The sequence below is a fragment of the Lissotriton helveticus genome, chromosome 1_1 (assembly GCF_964261635.1).
Source record: "Lissotriton helveticus chromosome 1_1, aLisHel1.1, whole genome shotgun sequence".
Classification (NCBI taxonomy): Eukaryota; Metazoa; Chordata; class Amphibia; order Caudata; family Salamandridae; genus Lissotriton; species Lissotriton helveticus.
The window spans coordinates 1,137,576,589-1,137,600,089 of NC_136057.1; the positions used below are offsets into that span (position 1 = coordinate 1,137,576,589).

General features: G+C 39.9%; 1 protein-coding gene across 1 annotated transcript in view; it reads left to right on the top strand.

Annotated features, from left to right (window-relative positions):
- The window catches only part of MGAT4C (MGAT4 family member C), a 1,165,419-nt gene that overhangs the window by 1,086,248 nt on the left and 55,670 nt on the right, over positions 1–23,501 (top strand). Inside the window, exon 8 of the mRNA XM_078656572.1 lies at positions 10,098–10,249. Within this exon, the coding sequence (XP_078512698.1) occupies positions 10,151–10,249 (99 nt within the window). The 5' untranslated portion in view covers positions 10,098–10,150. The remainder of the gene's footprint in view (positions 1–10,097; positions 10,250–23,501) is intronic.

A 23,501-nucleotide genomic window follows, 5' to 3' on the forward strand; every position in this document is an offset into this window, starting at 1 on the left:
TTTAATCTTGCTTGATGCCGAGAAGGCTTTTGACCGTGTTACATGGCGGTTTTTATGGGAGGTGATGAGGAGACGAGGTTTTGGGCCACAGTTCATAAAATCAATCCAGACACTGTATTATCGACCAGTCGCACGTATAAACACTATGGGACTCGAGTCGGCAGAGGTAGAAATTAATAGAGGTACAAGGCAAGGTTGCCCTTGCTCTCCGTTGCTATTCTCCTTATATATTGAACCTTTTTTGAAGATGTTAGAACTAAGTGAGCATATACCCCCTTTACTTATACAGTCCTATCAATTCAAAGTATTGGCATATGCGGATGATGTGGCTGTGGTCACGCCGAATCCAACAGTAGCGATGCCAGCAATTGAACAACTGGCCACAATTTTTGGTAGGCTATCTGGCTATAAGTTGAACTCTGCCAAGACTCAGCTGCTAAGTATAAACATTCCGAAATTTACTGACCCAAGGCTGTGTCAAGAAGTTATATACTTAGGGGTTAAATTACGAACATGTACTACCACTTTGGTTAAAGTAAATTGGGATCAACTACTGGTTGGGGCTAAGAAACAATTAGATCGGGCTGAATGTCTACACCTTTCCCTAGTAGGGCGATGTAACCTATTAAAGATGCTGATATTGCCCCAAATATTATATTTTTTTCGTTGTATACCCTTGGAGATCCCTAAAGTTAGATTGGCACAATTACAAGCAATTTGTATGAGTTTTATGTGGTCAGGGAAAAAAGCACGACGGGCTAGGCACTTCATGACATTGCCGAAAAAGCTAGGAGGATTCTCGGTACCAGACTTTGTACTGTATTATTATGCGTGTAGGTTACAAGGGATGGGTATCTTGTTGACAGGAACAGCACTAGAGCAGCTGGCAGAATGTCCCTCGATATATCAAATGGTATTGGGCATAAAAGTAAAAAATCTCTTATTCCTCTACCTAGAATGGAGCTATTACAAACGAACACGGTTCAAAATTTTAGAAGCGGCATACAAGGTTTGGCGAGCAGTTAGAGAAATGTTTGGTTTTGGTAAAATCTCTTATTACACACGTTGGTATCGCCAATATTTTTACCAGTCGATTTATGGGATAGAGTGGTGTATAATTGGAGGGGCAGGGTGAAAGGAGTGGTGGGAGATTTGTATTCTGATGGTGCTCTTAAATCTTTTGAAAAGCTATGTATGCAATATCAACTCCCCAGAGAGCATTTTTCTAAATATCTCCAGATTAGGGAGTTTTTAGAGAAAAGTGGCATTTTATTTCAACCAAATCCCCTGATTGAAGCTAATACAAGAAGAGCAAAGATAGGTTTTTTATATAATTTGATGTTAAACACAAAAACCAACGATATTGAACAGCAGAATCTTAAATGGGGGACTAAATTAGAAAGACAAGATATTCAAATTGAAATCTCTCTGGACATGGCAACAGACTTATTTCTATCTGCAAAGCTCCTTGCTCAACATTTCAAATCCCTCTTTAATTTATATTATACACCCGATAAGGTTTCTAAATGGTCAGGGGATGCTATAGGGAAATGCTTCCGATGTGGCCACATTTCTGCAAATGATGTACAAATCTTTTATGTGTCCATCATTGGCTCCCCTTCTGTTACAGATAGAACGATTTCAATCGGGAATTGTAGGATGTCAAATTCAATTATCTGCAACTCAGATTCTTTTGGGGGTTGAAATGGGATTAAAGGATACTGGAACTGCAAAGCAACATGCTAAATTAATATTTGTTGCGACTGCTGTTTATAGATTGTGTATCGCTTCGTACTGGCTACAACAGGAACCACCCTCATTTGTGGAATGGCGGTCCAGATTCTTTGTTACTCATAATATGGAGCACAGTCTGTATGTGTTGAAGGGCTTACGTAAAAAGAAACTTGGCGCACAAAAAAAATATGGGGTAGTATCACACAGTATGTGGAGTTATAAAATAGGGTTATATCTCTCTATTAGTGCCTGCCCGCAGAACTAAGCCAGTGTCTGGATTTGTTTTTCCTTCATTTTCTTCTTTATCTTCTCTAATAGACTAATGTGTTATATGAATTTCTAGATATTGCTTTTTCCTCCTTGTTTCTCTATTTATAATTATCAATTTTCTCTTTGCTGACTATTCATGACATGTTATGTAATTTTTGCTTGATTTAAAAAGCGATGTTATTATTTGTGCAATATGTTAATTAGCGATGATCTATGCTGTACTTATTTGTATTGATCGGAATGACTCATACCAACCGCTTCATGTATCAAAAATAAATTAAAAAAAATAAAAAAAGCAAAGCAAGCCTTTGGTCTCAAAAAGCACGTGCTGCCGTAGTTGTCCCAGGCACTGAATGGGACTAATTTGTATGGGTATGGTCCTTGTAAATGAGCGGAATGCTGGGCTGACCCCACACCTCAAGCTGCATGCTGTAGCGGTGGAAGAAAAATGCAAATGGCACAATAAAGGATTAGTGGATGAAGAGGGCTGGCTGAAAGTCTCTAGAAGTAAGCATGTTATACATAGAATTGTATACATACAATTTTAGTAAAATCAAAGTCTTGGGATCGCCAGAACTAAACACGGATAAGCAAGGCCTGCTCTAGGGCGGTGCGATCAGTGCTATCACACCGTGCCTTGACTTGGGGTGGGGGGCGCCCTGTTTGCAAATATATTATGTCTTTAAAACCACCTGCTGCCACGTTCCTTGCCTCCAGCAATTTTCAGACATCAATAAAAATATCAAGATAAGTCCGGTGATTAATGTTCTTCCTGGAGAGAGAGTTTTATCTAGTGGAAGTTTGACTCCTCCTAAGGTAGCTCAGAGGGTTAAAATGCCTGCTGCTAAGAACGTGTGCCATGCAGATCACAAAGTGCATATAATGTTAATAGGTCAATGAGTTATTGCTTTTGTCAAAGAGATCTTTTTGTTACTTGCAGTTTATACATTAAAATCCTAATATGGAACAATTAGCTATTAACTGTCATCAAAGAGCTGCCTGCAAGTTGCAAGGTGTAGACCTACATGTTTTTTTGCCCGGTCTTTCCTTACCATTATATTGCAAAAAGGGTTCATTTGGGTAGAAATTAATTATTATTATTAAAGAGAACCCCTAACTATTAGTGTTATGTTTTAAATTCTGAATGTGTGCTTTTCCAGACCAAGGACTCTTAAACTGTACTGCCTACCAGTATGGATGACATGTGACTCCTGCATCTTGTAATCCTCTGTCTTATGTAACATTTCCTATAAAGTGATTTACACGAGTGATTGTCTCCGTTAAATGTGTGTATGATGTAAAGTGCTCTGACACCTAACACTGGTATGAGTGGCGCTTTAAAACTAAATGAATCTGAGAGACTGGTTATGGAGACTTGAGGGGCACTTTTAAATGGTGGTAGTGAGGGAATCTGTGGAAGCGGTGGTCATTGGGGGCGCCAACAAACATTGTCCCATAGGGTGCCATCAGTGCTAAAGCCGGCCCTGCGGTTAAGCATATTAAATATATAATTTTATACATATCAGTTTAGATTTCTTGTCTAACTCTAGACATTAAAATGTATCAAAGTCTAATTACAACCTTTATGCAACAGAGTAAACTGAAAATTAAACAGAAGCAGGATGAAGCAACTTTAAATAGAAATTAACATAAACTAATGAGCCAGACTGAGATTCAACAAAAGACAGACGAAAATTCAATAATTAGAATGCCACATTTAACACTAACGAAGTGTCAAACGCGTGGAGTTTCACACGTACGACGGTGAAGTGAGGATGCATTAATATTAGTTTGAACTGTTGCCATAGGACTCATGCTATTTTTATTATGAGCTATGTGTGCAAGATCACACATTGCTACTTCTGCGGTAAAACCTTTCACAGTAGTGAGAAAGGTGGGTCCCACGGGAAACATCCTTTACCACGCAACGTTTACCACGCAGTGCCTTTACAACGCAGGTTTTACACCGAAAACCATTACAACGCATTGCACTGGGGGGCGCTCTAGGATAGGGAATAGTTTTAATTTATTATCCAACACCTTCCCTACTATCCACGGGGACTGGAGTTGGAATAGTAAATTAAACTATTCACTATCCAGCACCCCCCAAAGCAATGCGTTGTAAAGGCTTGTGTTGTAAAACTTGCGTTGTAACAGCATGCGTGGTAAAAGCATGCGTTGTAGCAACGTACATCCGGGTCCCACTGTTAGGGAGCTGAAGAATTATAAATATGTTCTTTCCTTGGTCAGCTGTAAGGCGACTCTTTTCGTGTGTCTGGACTAGTGTGCTCATACCTGTTGACAAACAAAAGGGAACTGTACACTATTGGACTCCAAACTGACTACAGATGCAGACATATATTACTGATTAGCACAAAGTCATGATAAAGCAATTGTCAATTGTATGTAGAGTTCCTGCAACTTCATCTTTGTCCATTCATCTGTCTGAGGAAAATTGGGCCAGATTCACTAAGGCTTTTTAGTCTGTCTTAAGACAGGGTTAAGACTGTCTTTAGCCAGGATACTTAGACCTAGTGTATTGAGATTTTTGTCTGAGTTATGACGGCCTTCGGGCTGTCTTAACCCCAGAAGGTCAGACTAAAGTATTCAATCGTAACGCTGACAAAAGTCTTTCTAAATTATCTCCTGTATTAAGATCCTCTTAAGTCTGCCTTCTACCAGGGAACGGTCCATACTTTATTCTATGGGCCGAGGAAGTGATGTAAATCCGACAGAAAATTTAAGTGTTTTCTAGTTCTGAAAAAAATGCCTTGAGCTCCCGGTGTCCAAAGTCCATGCAGGAGTAGTTCATGCACCAACGAACAGACTACAAATCCCAGAATGCAAGACAAATCCTGAAATGGTTGAGAGAGTGGAACTGGGGAACCTGAACGCTCTGAATAACTACAAAAAGTAAAGGGCAGGGAGGGTGGATGGGGCCACGAATGGACCTAGCAAAAGGAAAGACAGAGAGAGAAAAACGCTAAGCTGAAGAGATGAGCCCAAAGGAAAAGGAGGGCGAGGGAAGGATTGTTGGCTAGAAGTATGATGGCATCGAAAGGAATCCTACCATGCGTTCAGGGGGGTGACTGAGTGGGCCCAGTGTGCCTGTAGTGTCTTTCGTGGACTCACCTGCAATGTCTTTCAAGTTGCCTGCGCCAAATGATCCATTGAAGCAACTGAAAGAGATCTTTGTGCTTGGGGAATTAGTAGACGTAACCTGCACCCCTCTGTTCCTCGGCGCCCCCTACATTCACTGATGTTTTCTCGTCCACCTTCTGTTTTAAAACAGTCAAGTCCATTGTCTAGCGTGGTAACCACGCCCTTGTTTTAAGCCATTCATTCAACTGAATTGTGGGTTAATATGTGTGTAAATAAACATTGAGTTAGCGCTGGACTCTGCAATGTAATTACACTAAAGCTTGGTTGGTTTAGGTTATGAAATCCAGTTTCATTTGCATACGGTTCAACAAATATATATTACAGTTTATTTACAAGGATTTTTTCTGAAGTAGAAATTCCACAGAGGCAAGTAATTGGAAAGTAATAGGACCCTCCATGCTTTTAATATTTGCAACAGGATATTATGACACCTGGGTCGTTATCATCTTTATCGCCAGAAAATGAATGGCATGTCACATTAAAGCATCTGATAACACAAGCTGCCAATATTGCAATGCAGCCTTGCTTTTTTTCCACAAAGAGTTATCAGAAGCAGCAACTTGCACAAAAAACGTGATTTTAAAATTCAATAGATGGTTTGCAGAGAGGAGCATTAAATGTAATCTCAAACAAACGTACACGTGTCTTTACTGCCACCTTGTGGCACTACAGAGAAAGCACACCACTAGATAGCCATAACCTTGTGTGTGAATATAATAGCCAAGCGAAAAGTGTACAATTTCGATCTTTTTTTTTATACTATAAAATGCACATTTATCTTTCTTAATAAAGATAGATTAGGATGCAGAAATTGAAAATGACCATCAATTTTTCCGGCTCAGTATAGGCAAAATATATATTACTAACATCATAACTTACATCTAATGTGTTCCAGAAGTAATTTCCCATAGGACCTACACTGCCAAGGAAAGTTAAACGATTTACAAATAAAGTATCTTTGTGGAGGAAAACATTCCATAAATTGTGAAAATGAAATGCAGTGTCTTTTTTTGCCAAAATTCAATATTTAAGAATAAAGTGCTACTAAAAACAAGTTATTTAAGGCTTTTTTTATTAGGAAAAGGCAACTGCTCCGTAAGAATAGCATGCCTTACTCCAAACCTTTGAGCTTCCGACCTCCCTGTAAACTCTCACACAAGTTATGCATGGCTGGAGGATCACGCATCCTACGTTGCAAAAGCAAACAAATCTCTCTCCTCTCCTCTTTTTAAGAAGTCCAGGCTTCTCTGGGTACATGAGCCCTATTCCAAGCAGGTAACATGTGCTCCCTGACCACTAGTCGGGTACTAAAACTACATCAAGCAAAAGGGTTCAGAGAGCACTCAGTGCTCTGGGCTGTAATGCACCTGCTGCACCACTGCTAGCTACGCCGTTATTGTAATCCTTCAACAGTCTAGAATGTTCTCCCCCTTCAAATCAAGAATGTTCTTTCCTTCCAAATCTTTAAATCCCTTATAAAGTATCTATCCCTTGGGACATTTCTGCGTTTGCATTTTTAATCACACATCATCTGCAAAACTTGATAGTGAACTCATTGCACCCAGTACCCCTATCCTAAATTGGTGGGGTGTAGTCTCTTATTATTCTCTTCACTAATGATCTATTCCCTCCCTATATTATATGCGACCAAACTCTAAAGGTGCAATGACTAGCTCCTTAAAATTGAGCATCAAGACCAGCACTGTTCTTCCAGTTTTGTGCTTATCATTGGCTGTCACTCCTACATTCTCATATGTGTCCCAACATTCTCACAATGCACTCTGTTTTTAACTGTACTAGACTCTCCCCTCCCTTTTTAGGTGAAGTGTTCGGTGTTTCTAATATCAACGCCAAATTATTCCCCTTTTGCCGTATAGCGCCTTGCAGAGTTGGCTGCCTCTTCTCTTATTAAAGTGTTAGGATGACTGCTTCGTGTCTAGCCACCTGCCTTGACTGCTTAGTGCCCTCTCCTGCCTCACCTTCGGCAGTGACCTAACATGATTTATTTTTGTTTTTTTTTTCAATCTATGCCTATGCATTGTTTTCCTTTGTTACACATATAGCTTGCTAAGCTGCCCAGCCCTGTAAAATGCAGGCCTGCGTTCCACGACCTAATTACCTCTGTCTGAATCTACACAATTGTGGGCACCCGCTGCTATTTGAAATCCCTACTTTGATTGTACAGCGCCCTGAAACCCGTTTCTGGTGGCCACTATATAAAAACAATAAAAGAAAAGTACATAAATAAATAGGGCTGAAGTATTTCCAGTTTATACAAAGTTGGAGTTCTGTAATGTTAGAAAGTTCATAAATGCTGCATTTGCTTGAACTATAAAGGTTGGACAATTTCCACTAGCAAGTTTGTAAAATAACTTCATTCCAGTTTTAGTATGTGCTGCAAAAAGGAAATAATGTCTGCAAAGCACGCTGTTTGACTAAAAAATTAGGGTTTGAATATAGAAAGAAACATGTGTCAGGCTGAGTGCGCCAGTGAACCATAGCCATGTGACCATGAGACGTCGCACCCACGGCGCCCAGATACTCCCAGGGATGAAAGTGCTGAACTATACAAACGTTGATTGATTGATTATAGAACGAGACAGAGGACAAACCATAATTCGGGGGGAGGGGGGGTCATAGAAAGAGCGATGAGACAAATATATTTATAAGATTCCAGAAAGAGAGAAAGTAGAACATATTCTAACTATTGAGTCAAGCATTTTCAAATCTATCAATGATATAGAGACAAGGATTATCCTACCCATGCATATTTATACAAATGTCTATAGTGAAACTGTTACTACTTCTTTGTATTTTAATGATGTAGAAGTGTGGATAGTACCATTTTGTATTTCAGGGTCGAATCAGAAACAGAAATGAGCAAGGTATGAAGGTGTCGTAGAATCTGCATAGGAGACTTTTAAACACTCGATTGATACTAAGGGAATGGAATCTGTTAAAATGATGGAGAGTTATTTCTAAAGACTGGAAGTTGCAGACATATCATGTTGTAAAGAAAGAGTCAGCAAGTTGGTGTATCCCAGTTTTGAGGGTTAACGTCTTCTGGAATTGGGGAGGGAGTGATGCTATGTTCCTAATGTACATTGGATTTGTATTACAAATAGAGGGTGGCAAGATTGTAGGGAGGTGATGCCTAAAGGGGAAAGTCCACACAATAATATGTTTCAGTAATACCATGTGAATAGTAGTGCTGCAGAGGTACAGAGAGCCCTCCTCCTCTCCAGTATGTGGTCAAGACCAACAAAACAGTAAATGTGTATTCCCCCAGCACACACAGATGAGTATAATACAAAAATATGCAAAGTATAAGCTGTGGTTTTAATTGAAAGGGGACTGCCATTTACGGGATCTCCAATGTTGGGCGCGGCAGCCGCCAGTTTTTAATGGGTGACTGTGCTTGAAACCTGCAGTTTCAAATGTAGTTGTGTACTGTCTATCTCTCTATCATAAGGAAAATATCTTCATTCATAATACAGTGTACAACACTGGTGCTTATAAAGGGTCAACGGGTACACCGCATAGTTTTCATGTTAAATTACATGGATGGCCCCCACCTGAGTGATGGATCTTTCTATGCACTGCGTTTATATTGCTAATTGAGGTGTTACTACATTTGCACCCCAGTTGAGTTGCAATATCTATGATTCTGAAATATTATACTTTGTTTTTCTCTAGATCAGGAGGTTTTTCTACCCCGCTCAATGAAGCATACATGTTAACAGATTTGTCCTTGCTCTCACGACTCAGGGTGAGAAGTAAGACTAAATATAAAAACGTTATCACCCCTGAAACCTTTTCTTCATCACCACCAATGGGCTGCTACTAACCTGTGGCTATTGTACGTTGCTACCTGAATGGTCATGATTAAGGCGCCATTGAAAATTATTTGTATACAGGTCAAAACGTCGAAACATTTCCATGTTGACTTTATCAGAAATGAAATGTGGTCCGTTAAACTGTTATTCTAATTTTGGGTCCTGGATTCCTTAATTAAGAGGACATCAAGTCAACATTTTCCATGTCTGTGTACACTTCCGGACTTTCAGCACCTTTGACACTAGCCATTATCACTGTGCTGTTTTTCGGGAGAACCTACTTGGTATATCGTTATACTGTATAACTGGCAATAGCTATTAAATAACTATTTCATTAGTGTTTTAACCTTGCATGTGTTTTGCCTAGAAAGCATAGGCTTTGCGTTTCCTCTGAGTGAGTCATTGTTCTTTTTGTAAAGATCCTCGTGAAACGGATTTTTTTTTTAAAGTGAAGTTCACTTGCACAAAACTGAGAAAGGTAGAAAGATAAGCGCTCTCAAACAGAGGTCTGTTTGTTCTGTGTACCGCTGGTGTTTACATAGTCTTTTTCCTGCTATCACTAACAGCATGTCAGAAACGCTGTTGATTTTGCTGTGTAAGATCTCAGTGCTAGGAAAAATGAGTGATATGAACGCTTTAAATATTTTTCGATGTAATTTCCATCTCACTTGGATTCGTCCATTATTTCCATAACCCATCCGGTTTGCAGAGTGCGTTGACATTTAGCATGCTATATGAACTTTGCTTGACCTAAGTGACTTGTAATGGTATTCACACTACTACTGTAGAGTGTGGTCCCTGGATGCTACAATGCTATGTAGTCCTCCTTATATAAAAGGTGCACCTTTGATTATTTCTTCCGATCCTAGGGCATATGGTCAGTGTTTCAATCCCCATACAAAATATAGGTATTCTCTGCCTTCGCAAATTCCATCTGTTGAATGACTGAGCTTGAAATTATTCGCATTAAATGTTTTCCTTTTCTATGTTGGATGCCCTTATGCATTTTATTTTATTTAGATTTTAATATATTAATTACAAAAGAAAATGGCAAACCGAGCTAACATATGCTGTATTGTTTTGTGTCTCCCCTAGAACAGGTTTGCTGTTTTTTTTACGAGAAGCCACATTTGAAATATTTGGATAAGATGAGATGTTTCCGGAAACGTTCAGCCGTACCAGTCCTAGGCGTTCTGATCACCTGCTTGATCTTCATGAACTTGTACATTGAAGATGGATATGTTCTGGTAAGTGTTTTGAAAAGAAGTGACTTATTAACTTTCTCAACTAGGGACGTTTTCACAAAGGCAGATTCGGTTGTAAATGTAAGTTTAAGACCAAATGTTCCTTTGTTACACCTGCCAGGAATCCGCTGATTTGCATCCCATTCAAGGGGTAGGAAGGGCTCGATCCGAGGTGTAGTTTGACAGAAAGTATGAGAATGCCCAAACGGGCATGTTTGTATGCATTCTTACACTCCTCTCTAACCCCTGGACCCATGGAAACAGGCAGAAAATTACTCCATCCAGGGTGAAACGAGGAAAGAAGCACCCCAACTTGTTAGGTGTGCAGGGGAAGGGCTTTCTCCATGGGTGAAAAAAGTTCATATGACCAAGAGGGTCCTATTCCTACTTAGCAATGTTCCACGGTGTGGAGAACTCTGCACAGAGGGAGAAGAAACCTTTGCAGAACGCCACATGGCATTCCCTGAAGGATGCCTAGTGCAGCTTCCAGGTGTACCTCTGGGAATGTTTACAAATATACCAAAAAATAAAAAAATAAATGTGTTTAAGTGGACAGCTAAATCACCATCCATACTTTTATGTCTTTAATTGTGGATATGGTCCCATGTGTATTGACTTGACACATTAGTTAATTGAATAAACAATTTGAAAATGGGTTGCTAGGTGGCACCTTCTGTCTCATATCCATGCTGATAAAGTTATTGAACGTTAATTCCAATATGCATTTCCAATCACAGTAGTTACATTCGGTCCCTGGAACAGGCTGATCAAAAATATCTATGGTTCAACAAGGCAGATATTTAATATGCGGTAAATGATCCATCTTTTTAATGTGGGTTATCTCCCTTACTTATACAAATATTGTGTTTATTTATTGAAGAGAACTAGCAGTTATAAAAGAACCTCTGTGCGTAGTCAATCAACAATACTTAAGGCCAGATCACATTAGAGGCTTACGCCTAGCCAAGTATTGGAGGTTTTGGAGTATAATGAGTTCAGATAAGGATCAGGATATCAGCCAAGTGCTAGAAGTTATGGAATACAATGATCTTAGATTAAGGGCAGGAAATCATATACATTAATATAATATTCATTACAAATTACCCAGTCTCTTAAAGGAGTGGAATGACAGGGTAAAGGGAAAGTATCAGAACGTTTTGTGACTTGCAAATTGGGGTGCATCACTGGCAGTTTTTGAAACTGAGTTGAAGGATGCATACTGTGAGAGTAGGTTAGAATATTCAGAAGGAAGTTGGCTGTGAGGTCTAGTGAAGGGGTTAAAAAGCTGGGAAGATGGAGTTGGAACTCTGTGCAGTAATATTTTCACCAGGGCAAGAGGGTTTCAATTGGTAGAGCGCATGGCATGTGCTGGGGCATTCCATGTGAGAGCTTAGAGTAGATGTAAGAAATTGGATTATTATTTCGGGTGGCCAACTGCCTACCTCATGGAATAATCACTTTTCTTGACAGTGTAAACCCTCAAAGTCACTAAATTAACCTGAGCTCGCCCCCTGGTAGCTATGGCACAGATCAGACAGGCTTAGCTTAGGGCTGATTGAGTGGGGCTTTCTGTATCTCAATCTTAGGGAATAATCATTAAATACTTTTGACGGTTGACAAAGATAACTGAGGAGCAATCATCTACATGAACAATACATCTTTAAAGTCTTTATATTCAGTAGCATTTTAGCATCAAAAGTTAATAAAATCCATCAATCGACATTTGATTATGAAGTAAAATAAAATATTGGTTAGAATCACAGTCAGTATAATAATAGTCAAAGCATGTTCCCAAAGGAAACTCCCTATTCTAATAAATTGGTATTAAGAGAGAAAAGGTGTCAGTTCAGAAATCCAATCAAGAAGCTGATGAGAGAGAGAGAGATCAATGTGCAAGCAGAAAGCCTTTGCAAATCAGACTGGAAATTATTTACATGCATAATTCATTAGAAATGTATCTCATGTAGAGAAGTCTAGGAGATCAGAAACAAGTCTATAATCAGAAGGTTGGGGAAAGGAATTCTGTTACATCTGTGTTGTCTGCTCTAGGAGCTTACAATATTATCAACACACAAATTCTATGTTGTAATATTATTTTCTTTCGTCTTCTTCATCCACTGTTAGAAGATCAGCAAATTCCCAGGAACAAGTTGACTCCTCATTGTCTCACCAGAGCATAATAGACTTCCAGATATTAGTCCTTGAAAGGTTACAACATTGTTTTCTTGTGATCCAAAACTTCTTCCCATTAATCATTCTTCCTGTCAATTTCATTTCCTCCCAGTGAGAACCTCACTATCAGTTGTCTAATACAAAACAAGTGTCTATTCACTAGCAAATGTAGGCTTCTGAAGTTGCAATATCTGAAGCAAAGAGAAGAAAAACATCTCGCACAAACAACTATTCACTATGAAAAACAGGCCTTTATGTGTTAATGCATTATTTTCCAGTTAACATGGAATCGACAGTTATGCTAACTTAGTTCAGCTCATTATTTATGTGCAGGCCTATAATATTCAAGTATGGTTACCTACTACAAATTCAGGATTTTACATGTGCTTACATGTGCTTTATTTAAATGTAAACGTGTGCACATCAATAATATAAGCATTTCAATGGTTGAAACTCCTTTGCCTAAGCTTCCTAATACACTAGAGGTTTATGGGGGTTCTAATTAAGATTTCAGATCAGCAATGTTCTTTGCAAAGTATTCTATCGGTCTACTCTCGTCGGGTAAATGGGGGCAACAATGTTCAGCTTTTAGCATCTTTCAGACATCGCCTTTCTCTGCTAATAAAATATCTAAAGCTAATGGATCTTGCAAAACCATTGATCTATTAGCCACTTGATCTGTGTTAACTGCTAGCAAAGCACCAGGTGAACTAGTAGCTAATTCATCTACAACTGTTGATAACTTTCCAATTCTCTCATCGTTTTACTCATAAAGGTGGTATTATTGTTGCAAACACATCTCCCACTAATTGAGTCCCATCATCTGTACTACATGGGTGTCTATGCAGTGATGTCATTGTTAAAGCGTATATAATATTTACTAGATACATCTTAAGAAATAGCACAGCTAAATAACATATACCCTCCCAATCAGCTGTCAACTAAAAGTAAGCATTGTGTCCACACACAAAATAACTCCAGGAATACTTAATGTTAATATTTGGACAGGTCCTCCTAAAACTTCAATAGTGTTTTCACAATTACTAATCCCAATATTTCTTTTTTAATCTGATTTCTCCATCTGTAAAAACTAAATTTCTCTTTTTGTCTTCTATCTAATTTCAAAAGTGAATAAATAATTTTCTTCCTATGTTCATCTTCTTTCTTCCAAACATTTCCTAAAACATCTTCTTTATTTTTGCTATGGAAACTTTGAGCTCTCCTTTCCTCTAATGTTAATATGAATGTCTTTTCTAATGGTCTCATCAAACAATGTTTGTATGTATAACTTAACAGTGTCTATGACTGTGTGGGATCTAAAGAAATAGCATGCAATTTCCATATCCTGTGCCTATGGATGAGGATTCATTCTTTTCTGAAGGGGAAGTTTAGAATGAATAATGTCATAATTGGAAAAAAAAATATTCAAAACACTGTTGCCTCTAAAATAAGCTAAGCAAAATACTACATGAAAATGCATATGCTAATTGGATATAGTGGTATGTTACCACCTCTGCAGCTGAAGAAGGTAGATGTGAGCAAACATAACAATCCTTAGTAACTAAAGCTTGCCTGTATTCCTGAACTAAACTAGAATAAACATTAGTTGAAAACTCTTCTCATGAATAATCTATAAATGAAACCTTTAATTGTGTTGCATCTACTTTATTAACAGGCATTGTAGGTGGAGGGGTAGATCTAAGTGATTCTAAATCTGGTGCAAAATTCATACCAACTAAAAGGAGTAGGATAGCTATATAATTATTAGTGTGACAATAATTGCTATTCTACACTTAGTCTTGGTAAGGATACACGTTTTGTCTACAGTCAGACCTTAAGAAGAGTAATAGCAGATACTAATTAGTGCTTGTTAAAACCTTCAATTGACTATTTGTTTCAGAGATCTTATTTAATCAATGCTGTTTCTCAGTGTGGCATATCACGGTGATCCAAATAACTGTGATCTCAGTTCATTAAGATTTTGTCCAGAACATTCTGCACATTCTCCATGTAGTAACTCGTTTCAGGTGCAAAATATCTTCAACAATGCACTCTTGTTCTCTTAGATCTCCTTGGTGTCTATTGATCTTCTTCTGTTTCGCTTATACCACTGGATTCTATTTCTTCAGGAATGGTTTGTGGTATTTGTTCAACTAATTCACTCAATATCAATAGCCTCCTACTATTAGGCCATTCGGATCTCCATGAGGGTCTTTCACTTCTAACACTCGTTCCTTCATCTGGACCATTTGATTGCTCTTGTGATGATTCAGTAGAATATTTATTTTCAGTTCTTGATTCTTTCTCTTCAGTGTGTAGTTTCACACTATTTTGTGAGATGTCAAGAACTTGAACCAGAGTAGGTTTTTGTGGTATTTAAGCCCCCTTTAGTCCTTCTAGATGTGCAGGTACCTGAGATTTTGGTTTTGGCTCAAAGAACACTACTTCTTCATATGGGCACCTCACTTTTTGAGTGTATGATGCATGCATCCAATTAGGTATCCCGGCACATTTAACAGCAGTGTTTGCAATCAGGATAATCTGGTAGGGGCCATTCCACCATGACTTCAAGCAGCATTTTCGCATATGTATCTTCATCAAACCCAATCACCTGGGTTAAGGTCATGGCACAGCTCCTGTTGTGGACTGGCAGTGACAGCTCCAACCTGATGAGAAACACATCACATCAGCTAATCCTTTGCAATAATCGAGTATCATATCCTCTATGATGTTCACAAGCACATTTGCAGGTACATCAGGCAGTCTCATAGCTCAACCCATGATGATTTAATGAGGTAATGATCCTGCTCTCCTGTCAGGGATGCTTCAAAGACTCCTCAAAACCAATGGTAATGCATCTGCCCATTTCAATGAAGTGGATGCCCAAACATTGGCAATTCGAGACTTCAAGGTTCAGTTTACTTGCTCATCTATCCCGAAGACTCTGGACAACAGCTACAGTGTTATCTCTATTCCACCTAAAGAGCCCCACACAGCATTCTAAGGACCTCATTATTGAAATGGGTCCCTCGGTCTGACTCCAGAGAAACTGTGAATCCAAACCTCGGTATGAGTTCCTCCCAAAACCGAAGCTTAGCTGCAGTGAAACTGTCATACCTCCATGTTGGATAGGCGTCCATCCAATGGGAGAGACTGCATGCTATAACCAGGATATGTCTCAGCCCATTGAAAACTGGTTTTTTGATAAAATCCAACTGCATCCTGTTAAAGGGCCCTCCTGATCTTCCACTGTGAGTATGTGTTACCTGGGTTCTCCTTCCTACATTCATCTGCTGACATGTAACACATCTATGGCAAAGTTCTTCATATAAAATTCGGAATCTAAGATTGAAACAAACTTTTTCACACAACCTAACCATTGCACCACTTCCAATGTGTGCAGGACTATGGAAGTGTTTAAACTGTCTGACAATACTGTTCTTCCATCTGCTGAAACTCATATGTCATTTACATTTGTTACACATTCTGCTCTGATCCAAGCTTGCTGTTCTACATATGATACTTCTTCCTGTAATCTTTTGATTTCTTTCCAAGTATCAGCCACCAACATCAACATCAATAAAATAGGGTCTTCTTATTAATTTCCATGTTCTCGGTTAGATCTACAAGCCACCAGTGCACAATACCATGCAACTTCATTAGCATAGAGATTTCCAACAGTGACATAATCATTGCCAGTGCCGTGGGCAGCACATTTAACTACTGCAATCTCTTGGGTTAACTGCAAAGTTTCCTGGAGTCTCATTATATATTTTCCATTTCTTAGCGGGGAACCTAATGATGTCATCAATCCCCTCTGTGGCCATACCTGTCCAAAATCATGGACTACACCAAAGCCATAATGACTATCTGTAAACATAGCCACTTTCAATAGAGCTGAAAGACAACAAGCTCTTGCAAGGACAATTCTGTCTTTCATGAGTGCAGAAGTAACACCTCGAAGCCAGGAATCTTCTACCACGTCTTAAAGTGTGTAAACTGCATAAGCTGCTCTCAAAGTTCCTTTATTGTATCTCAAACTTGAGTAGCCCACAAAGATTACATTATCAGGCTCATTGAGAGGTTCATCCTTAATATTTGGTATTGGCTTGGTGCATGGATCCATAATTTCTGGCCAATCATTTTCATGTTCATCCCCATCAATTTTATGCTCAGGCACTGTTAATAGTGTAGCAGGATTTAGTGTTTGACATTGTTTAAATATGATGTTCTCTGATGCAAGTATTTATTGTTCATACTTTATGTGTCTGCTGTTAGTCAAATACTGTGTTTCTGTTCAGGTGAGCAAAATCTCTAACGAGTGAGGGACCATGACTGTAAGAGGATGTCCCATCACTATGCTCTCACATCTCTCAATACTGACACCAACTGCCATAACTACTTTAAGGCAGAACATAATCCTGCAGCAACAGGGTCAAGTGTTGTTGAAAGATATGCCACAGGTCTTCGAGAGTCTCCATGCATCTGATGAAGCACTGAGAAAATTCAGCGCTCCCTCTCACTGCATAACCATTTGAACAACTTGCTGCTGTAATCAGGCATTCCTAATTCCGGGGCACGACAGAGACTTTCTGTCAGTTCTAGGAAAATTTTCAAGCAATTGTTGTCCCCAGGAAGCATATCAGGCACATCTTTATGCGATAATCTCAGTAAAGGCTTGAACACTAAGGAAAAGTTAGGTATCTACTGACTACAATAGCCAACCATTCCAGGGAATATTCTGACCTCTCTGGTTTCTGGGTGGGTTCATTTTTGGAATTGTCTCAATTCTTTCCTGTGACACTTTTCTCATTCTGTTCTCTATGATATGTCACAAATAAAGGACTTCTTTATGTCAGTGTTGCAGTTTGCTCGGGGACACCTTGTAACCATTTTAAGGTAAATGGTTTCGTAAAGCAATGTTGTCCTGTTTACAAGCTTCTCACATACTTGATGCCACTAGTAGGTCATCAATGTATTGGACAAGAACTGAATTGCAAGGCATCTGTAGAGTCTCAAGATTCTTTTTAAAGATATGATTAAAGATCGTAGAACTTTTTGTATACCCTTGTGTAACTCCGCACCATGCTAAAACTTTATCTTTGAACACAAATGAGAACAAATAGTGTCTGTCCTCGTGCAATGGGAGAGAGAAGAAGGCCTGACAGAGATCCACAATGTTAAACCACCTAGCAATGCAAGGAATCTGAAATATTATTGTTGCTGGATTTGGTTCCAGGGGACATCATAGGACAACTATGTTGTTAATCTTTTGAAGGGCCTGTACAATTTGGTATTTCTCATTGGTTCTCTGTAAACCCATAATCGGTGAATTACAAGGACTTTCAACAATTTCTTTCAAAATCCCCCGTTTTAACATATTTTCAATCATTGGTGTTATTCAGGCTCCCATTTCTGGTGTTTGATTGTATGGTGGTGGCATTGGAAACACTGCCTTTGGTTTAATTGTGATTCAGACGAGCTCTACACCTTTGATTAGTCCTATGTTGTTCCCTAAAAAATTCCCATACCTCTGTTTTTACTGGATCTCTCAATTTGGGGTGTTAAACTTCCACCGTTCTCACAGGATATAACCCTACCGCTGATTCATGGCTGGCCATTTTAAATTCAACATCCTCATCAAACCTTTGAAATTCAACATCATTTGGTTTGCAATAAATGATGCAATCTAGCTTGCACAACAAATCGCTTTCTAGCAGATTTCAGAACTTGCATTGCATATCACAAACTGTTGATCTTCCACAAATTATCCTATTTTTAAAGGCACTTCTTCTGAAACAAGATTAGTAATGTGCTTATTTGTGAAACCTAAAACTTGGATCTTCTTTCCCGAGAGATTGGTCTGGGACTTATATTGTTCAAATAGTGGAACGGGGTAGCTCCTGTATCAATAAGGAATGACACTTGGTGCGCATTTACATCTCCTCCTACAAATGGTCCTCTTTGGTCTACCTCTAACACTGTGCCAAGTACGTAATCCTCCTCCCCCTCGGGCACTGTTATTAGGAATTGTCAGACTCGAAACCTACATGGGAAACAGTTGAAATGGCTTTGGATTTGGAATGGATTTGAATTTGCTCTTCGTACCGGATTCATAATAAATCTGGGATTTAACATATGTCGTGGGGCTATTAGAGCTTGTGGAACTTGCATCATGGGACCTTGTGCTTGCAGTGGCATCTGCACTGTTTAGACAGGTACTTGAACTGGAACATTTTGCATCTATGCTTGATTTACACTCTGCCTTTACCAGCTCCACTCACTTTATTTGGATTTTGTCTACACTTTCTCTTCCAATGCCCAAGCTTGTTACAATAATGACAAGGAGTTGTTTTCCTCAGCATTGCAATGTCTATTGCCAACTGATTCTTTGGCTCCTTGCGTTGTTCTCTTAATCTTTAGTCAATCAAAGTCTCTTAATGGAACATTTCCTTTCAAAAAGGTAATTACCTCTTCATATTTATTCATTACCACATTTTAAGGTGCACAAGTGCATGCATCTCTTGGAGGTTCAGAACATGGCCATTGCACAGCTATCCTGCATTCAGCCCGTGGATCACTCAGCACCACAATATCAAAGAAAGTAGCCACGTCTGTCCACAAAACCTTTGAAATGTTCACAAATCAGTCAACTTGTGTACACTACTGTGCAGGAAAATTGTTCATAAATATTGTGAGATCACCTCTGCTGCTTGGTACATGAATATAGCCTCCACTTGGAATTTCCCTCATAGGGAAAGCTAAAGCATGCTGTTCCTCTGAGGGTGCTGGTGGTGGCTTACAATTTGTTTCAGTGGTATCTGGTTGTTTCTTTTTCTTTCCGTATTTCTTTGCCCAATTCCTCTTTAGCCTGTTAAAATCACTCCATTTGTGGATGCATTTTACTACTTCTGTAATGTGTAATTTCTTCCCTGAAAACCTCATTGTCACAACAGCTTCATCATCTAGCTGTGCCCTAAAGCCTTTCTGTAAGGGAATACTCTTAGAAAGACCAACCTCATATTTTCTCTCTAATTCAGGTAATTCATCATGAGTGGCAGCTGCATGATTTGTAATTTATTTACTTAAATATATCAGTTCAGTTTTCTGATATTGATTCAGATTTGAAATGTCTAAGCACCCTCTGATAATTTCTTTTAATCATACCTTTAATTTTGGAACATCGAGGGGCCTTTCCCTAACTAGTAGATTTTCTCTCTGGTTCTCCAACTCTCTTATTCTCTAGAATCCCCTCAAACCATGGGGTGAAATCCTATCATAAAATGATCCTGTTTCTTCCTGTTCTATTGGTGTCATAAAGACAATTTTCCTCCCTTTTATCAATGATTAAATATTTTGTGGTGGTGTCCAGGCAACAATCTGTGAATTCTGAGATGTCGGGATAAACCCTGCCACAGATACACCTCTTACAGTGAGTGCCTTGAACAACCGTATTTGGAACAAAATTTATAGGTGCAGTAGCAACTGGCATTGCCAATGTCTGTGCTGGCACAACTTGTGATACTGGGACAGGGACAGGGACAGTCACAATTGAGGCAGTAACACCCAGAGTAATTACAGTGATGGCTGCTTTAATAGGTTTTGGAAAAATTGGAGGTGCTTGAAATAGTCTCTCAATTTAAATCATGCACCAGAGATTGTAACACCATCTGTATTTGTTGGAGGAGCCACATAAGGAGGTGGACTTCAGGACAACAAAGTTTATAAAATGTCAACCCCTGAATCACTATCAGTGTCTGTTTTCTTTGCAGCTTCCTCATCATCATTTCCCTGTTTCTGATTATTTTATGTCTATTCTGTGGTCATAGCTGGATACATTCTAGCTCACTTGACTACATACTTCCTCCACCTCTGCTGACCTTCATCCCATTGAACATTTGCATAATTTTGCACTGCTCTCCTTGATCTATTTTGATACTTTTCTTTTTCTTTTGCATCTGCTGCACTCTGCCAAGCATTTAACGCTTCATATTGTGTAGATCCAGAAGGTGGCTTCATTTCATATAACTTTTCTCATACGTTTTCAATAATCTTTAAATCAATAGTGCCATATTGTGGACGTTTAAATGGCCCTTCATTTTCAGTGATCCTGCAACATTGATGGAGCACCAAACATGTAGGGCCCTACATTTTGTGCCATACAATGAGCTGGTGTAGCTTCTGGGGGTGCATCCTCACCCTTCTGAAGCGGGACTCTCACATCTTCCCTCATCAAATCTCTATGGATTTTGAAACATGTCATGAGTAATTAAACAGTAACCAAATTCAAAACCACAATGTTTTTTTCTGCTCCCAATGCCAAATACGGCAATCCTTTCCTCTAATCATGTTGCAACTTGTCTTTCACAAACCTATCACAGCTAGGCGTGGACAGTGAACTCTCCGTTCACAGACAATGCAGAGTTTTCTGTACTCTGTAGAGCTTGCGGAGTCAGAACACTCTGCTCCACACAGTGCAGCAGAGTTTTTTCCCCGTTTGCTTTCACCAACGGTAAGTTGGCTAGCGTGAGCTGGCGCTCAGCTAGAATTTCTGCTCAAGTGGCAGGAAGACCAGTGCTAAAGGCATTGCGCACTGCACTCCGCCACTTGCTGAACTCCGTGTAGTTTTTTTGTCACTTTGCGGAGTTCCGCAAACTCCGCCCAGGCCTAATCACAGCTAACTTCTTGATGACTTGTCAACCAATCTCAACACAGCACTTCACACCAACTGGCCTATCCCAATGCAGCACTCTATGATGTAATGCTCTCCCTTGTAGCGGGTCACACTACTTTACAATTTTGTCATACACAAATTCTACAGCTCTAAGCAAGCATAATAACAAATAACTTTTGTCTGCAACACTAAAGAAATTCAGAGTAATTAACTCATACAAGAAACAATTGTAAATAAGGTTTTAACAGCTTCCAACTTTCTTACACACACAAATGATATCTCGACCAGCGGGAAATCATCCAGACTGATGTAGTTTCCCCTTTGAGCATTAGGTTCCACTAACACCAATCAATATTTAGTACAATCACAACAAACCGTTATAGTCCCTATCAGGCCTGTTTCTAGAGGGTAGGTCAGTTGGGCCAGGCCCACCCAAGAAAGATCATGGCCCACTCAAAGCCAATCAGAAGTGAAAAAGCAGGGCCACATACTTGGTCCAATGTTCCTGTTGACACAACTTAAATGGCTGCTCAGCTTAGGCAAATGTGACTGAGCAACCAATAGAAAAAGACTGGTCCAATATCATGTGCAGATTGGGCTGGCCGGGAAGATACAGCAAGTGGTGCATCTGCTCCCATCCCAGGCATTAGGAGGTCACATTGAGTCCATAGAGAAGCTGCTGCTTTTGAGCAGTACAATTAGCAAGTCTTGGGTGGGAGTGTGGGCTTTAGTTTCTCACATCAGGTACCGACAATCCGGTAGAAAACCCACAGGTAGCTAATGCCAGCCTTCTTGGTTTAAAAACTGTACAGTGGCATATAAGGGTGAGACTTGGCATTTCATTATAATGGAATTCTATCTGTTTATGGAATCGGGAGTGTGCTGTGCACACCTCAAGAGCAATGGAACTTCAGTAAAAAAACATTAAGGACTGGAATAACTTAACTTGTACATAAAAATGACTAGAAATGGGTAGACATTTTCTCTCACAATGTTCCAGTGAAAAAATGAATTCACCATTTGTCTTGGATCAAAAGAAGACGTGAAAGCAGAGGAGAGATAAACAAAAGAGAGGGAGGCAAATAGAAATGACAGACGGATTGGAAAGTTGAAATAAATTGAGAGGGGAGAGGAAAGAGGAACGAGGAAGAAATAATCGAGGGATAGAAGAGGGGATAGAGAGGAGGACAATAATTCTGGATAAGCATATGGAGGGAGTAAGAGAGGGAGAACAGAGAGTGGGAAAAGAGAGTGGGAAAAGGCCAAGAAAAAAGATGTAGTCAGGAAACGTTAAGTGGAGAGAAGGGCCGAACAAGGGACTGGTACAGAATGTGTCAAATGCCCCCTGGGGTTGTATTCCGGAGTGTTCACTGCATTCTTTTACGATGGGGTTTGCACAATGTTTAGGCATTAGGGGAGAGGTGTGGCGCCGCGGCCAGGGCGACTGACGCTGGAATCTGGGGACCACGGTTCGATCCCCGGCTCCGGCGGCAGGTTAGCCCAGCACCATGTGACTCTGGGCAATAGCTCACTTAATCTTCCCGACGGCCCCCAGCGCCTAGAGACCCTTACGGGTGATTGTGCGCTTTACAAATGTGGACTCACATTACAAAGTATCTTATTGCTCGTGGGGGCTTTATGAAATAATGTGAAACAGATTTCAATTTAATTTAATGTATGATTTGTGGTAATGCTAATTTGTGCTTCGAGTTATTTCACGTTTTGCATGAATATAAATGCACAAAAAGCATCCCTACGATGGGACCGATAATGTCATTTCTTTGATTTGTTCATTACATGTGAATGGTTCTATATTCTGGAATGTTCATTATATACCTATGTGAAGGGATGTAGTTGTGAAATTTAAAAATAAAACAATTGATATCGGATGACCGAGGAGGATCACGAGCTTCATTCTGATTGGCTGCCAACACTCCAAACCAGGAAGAGTTGGCAACCATCTTGTGACTAGGAAGAACCGAGTCACAAGAAAAAAGTGAACAAAAGGGGGCAGGGTAGAAACACCCTGACTCCTTAGGCCTGGTCAGGAGATCCCTGGGCCAAAAAAAAGCATTTAAAAAAAAAAATTGCGAATCCCGCTGCAGCCTCCCACGCTTCATTTTAATGTGGCCCCGGGTGGGGTTGGTCCTTGGGGCAATATGCAAATATATGCAAGGGCCGCGTGGGCCCCCGCAGCCCCGGGGACCACCACCTCCCTGTGCTTCAATTAATTAGGGTTGGGGGCCTCACAGGCCCCTCCAAGCCCCAGGGTCTGCCACCTTCCCTGGGCTTTTAGTAATTAGGGGTTGGAAGGCCTCACAGGCACCTGTCCAGGGCTATTCACATGTAGGAAGGGGGTGTGGCCCCCCTCCTGGAGCCCTCCATGACCCTGGGGACCACCACCCCCAG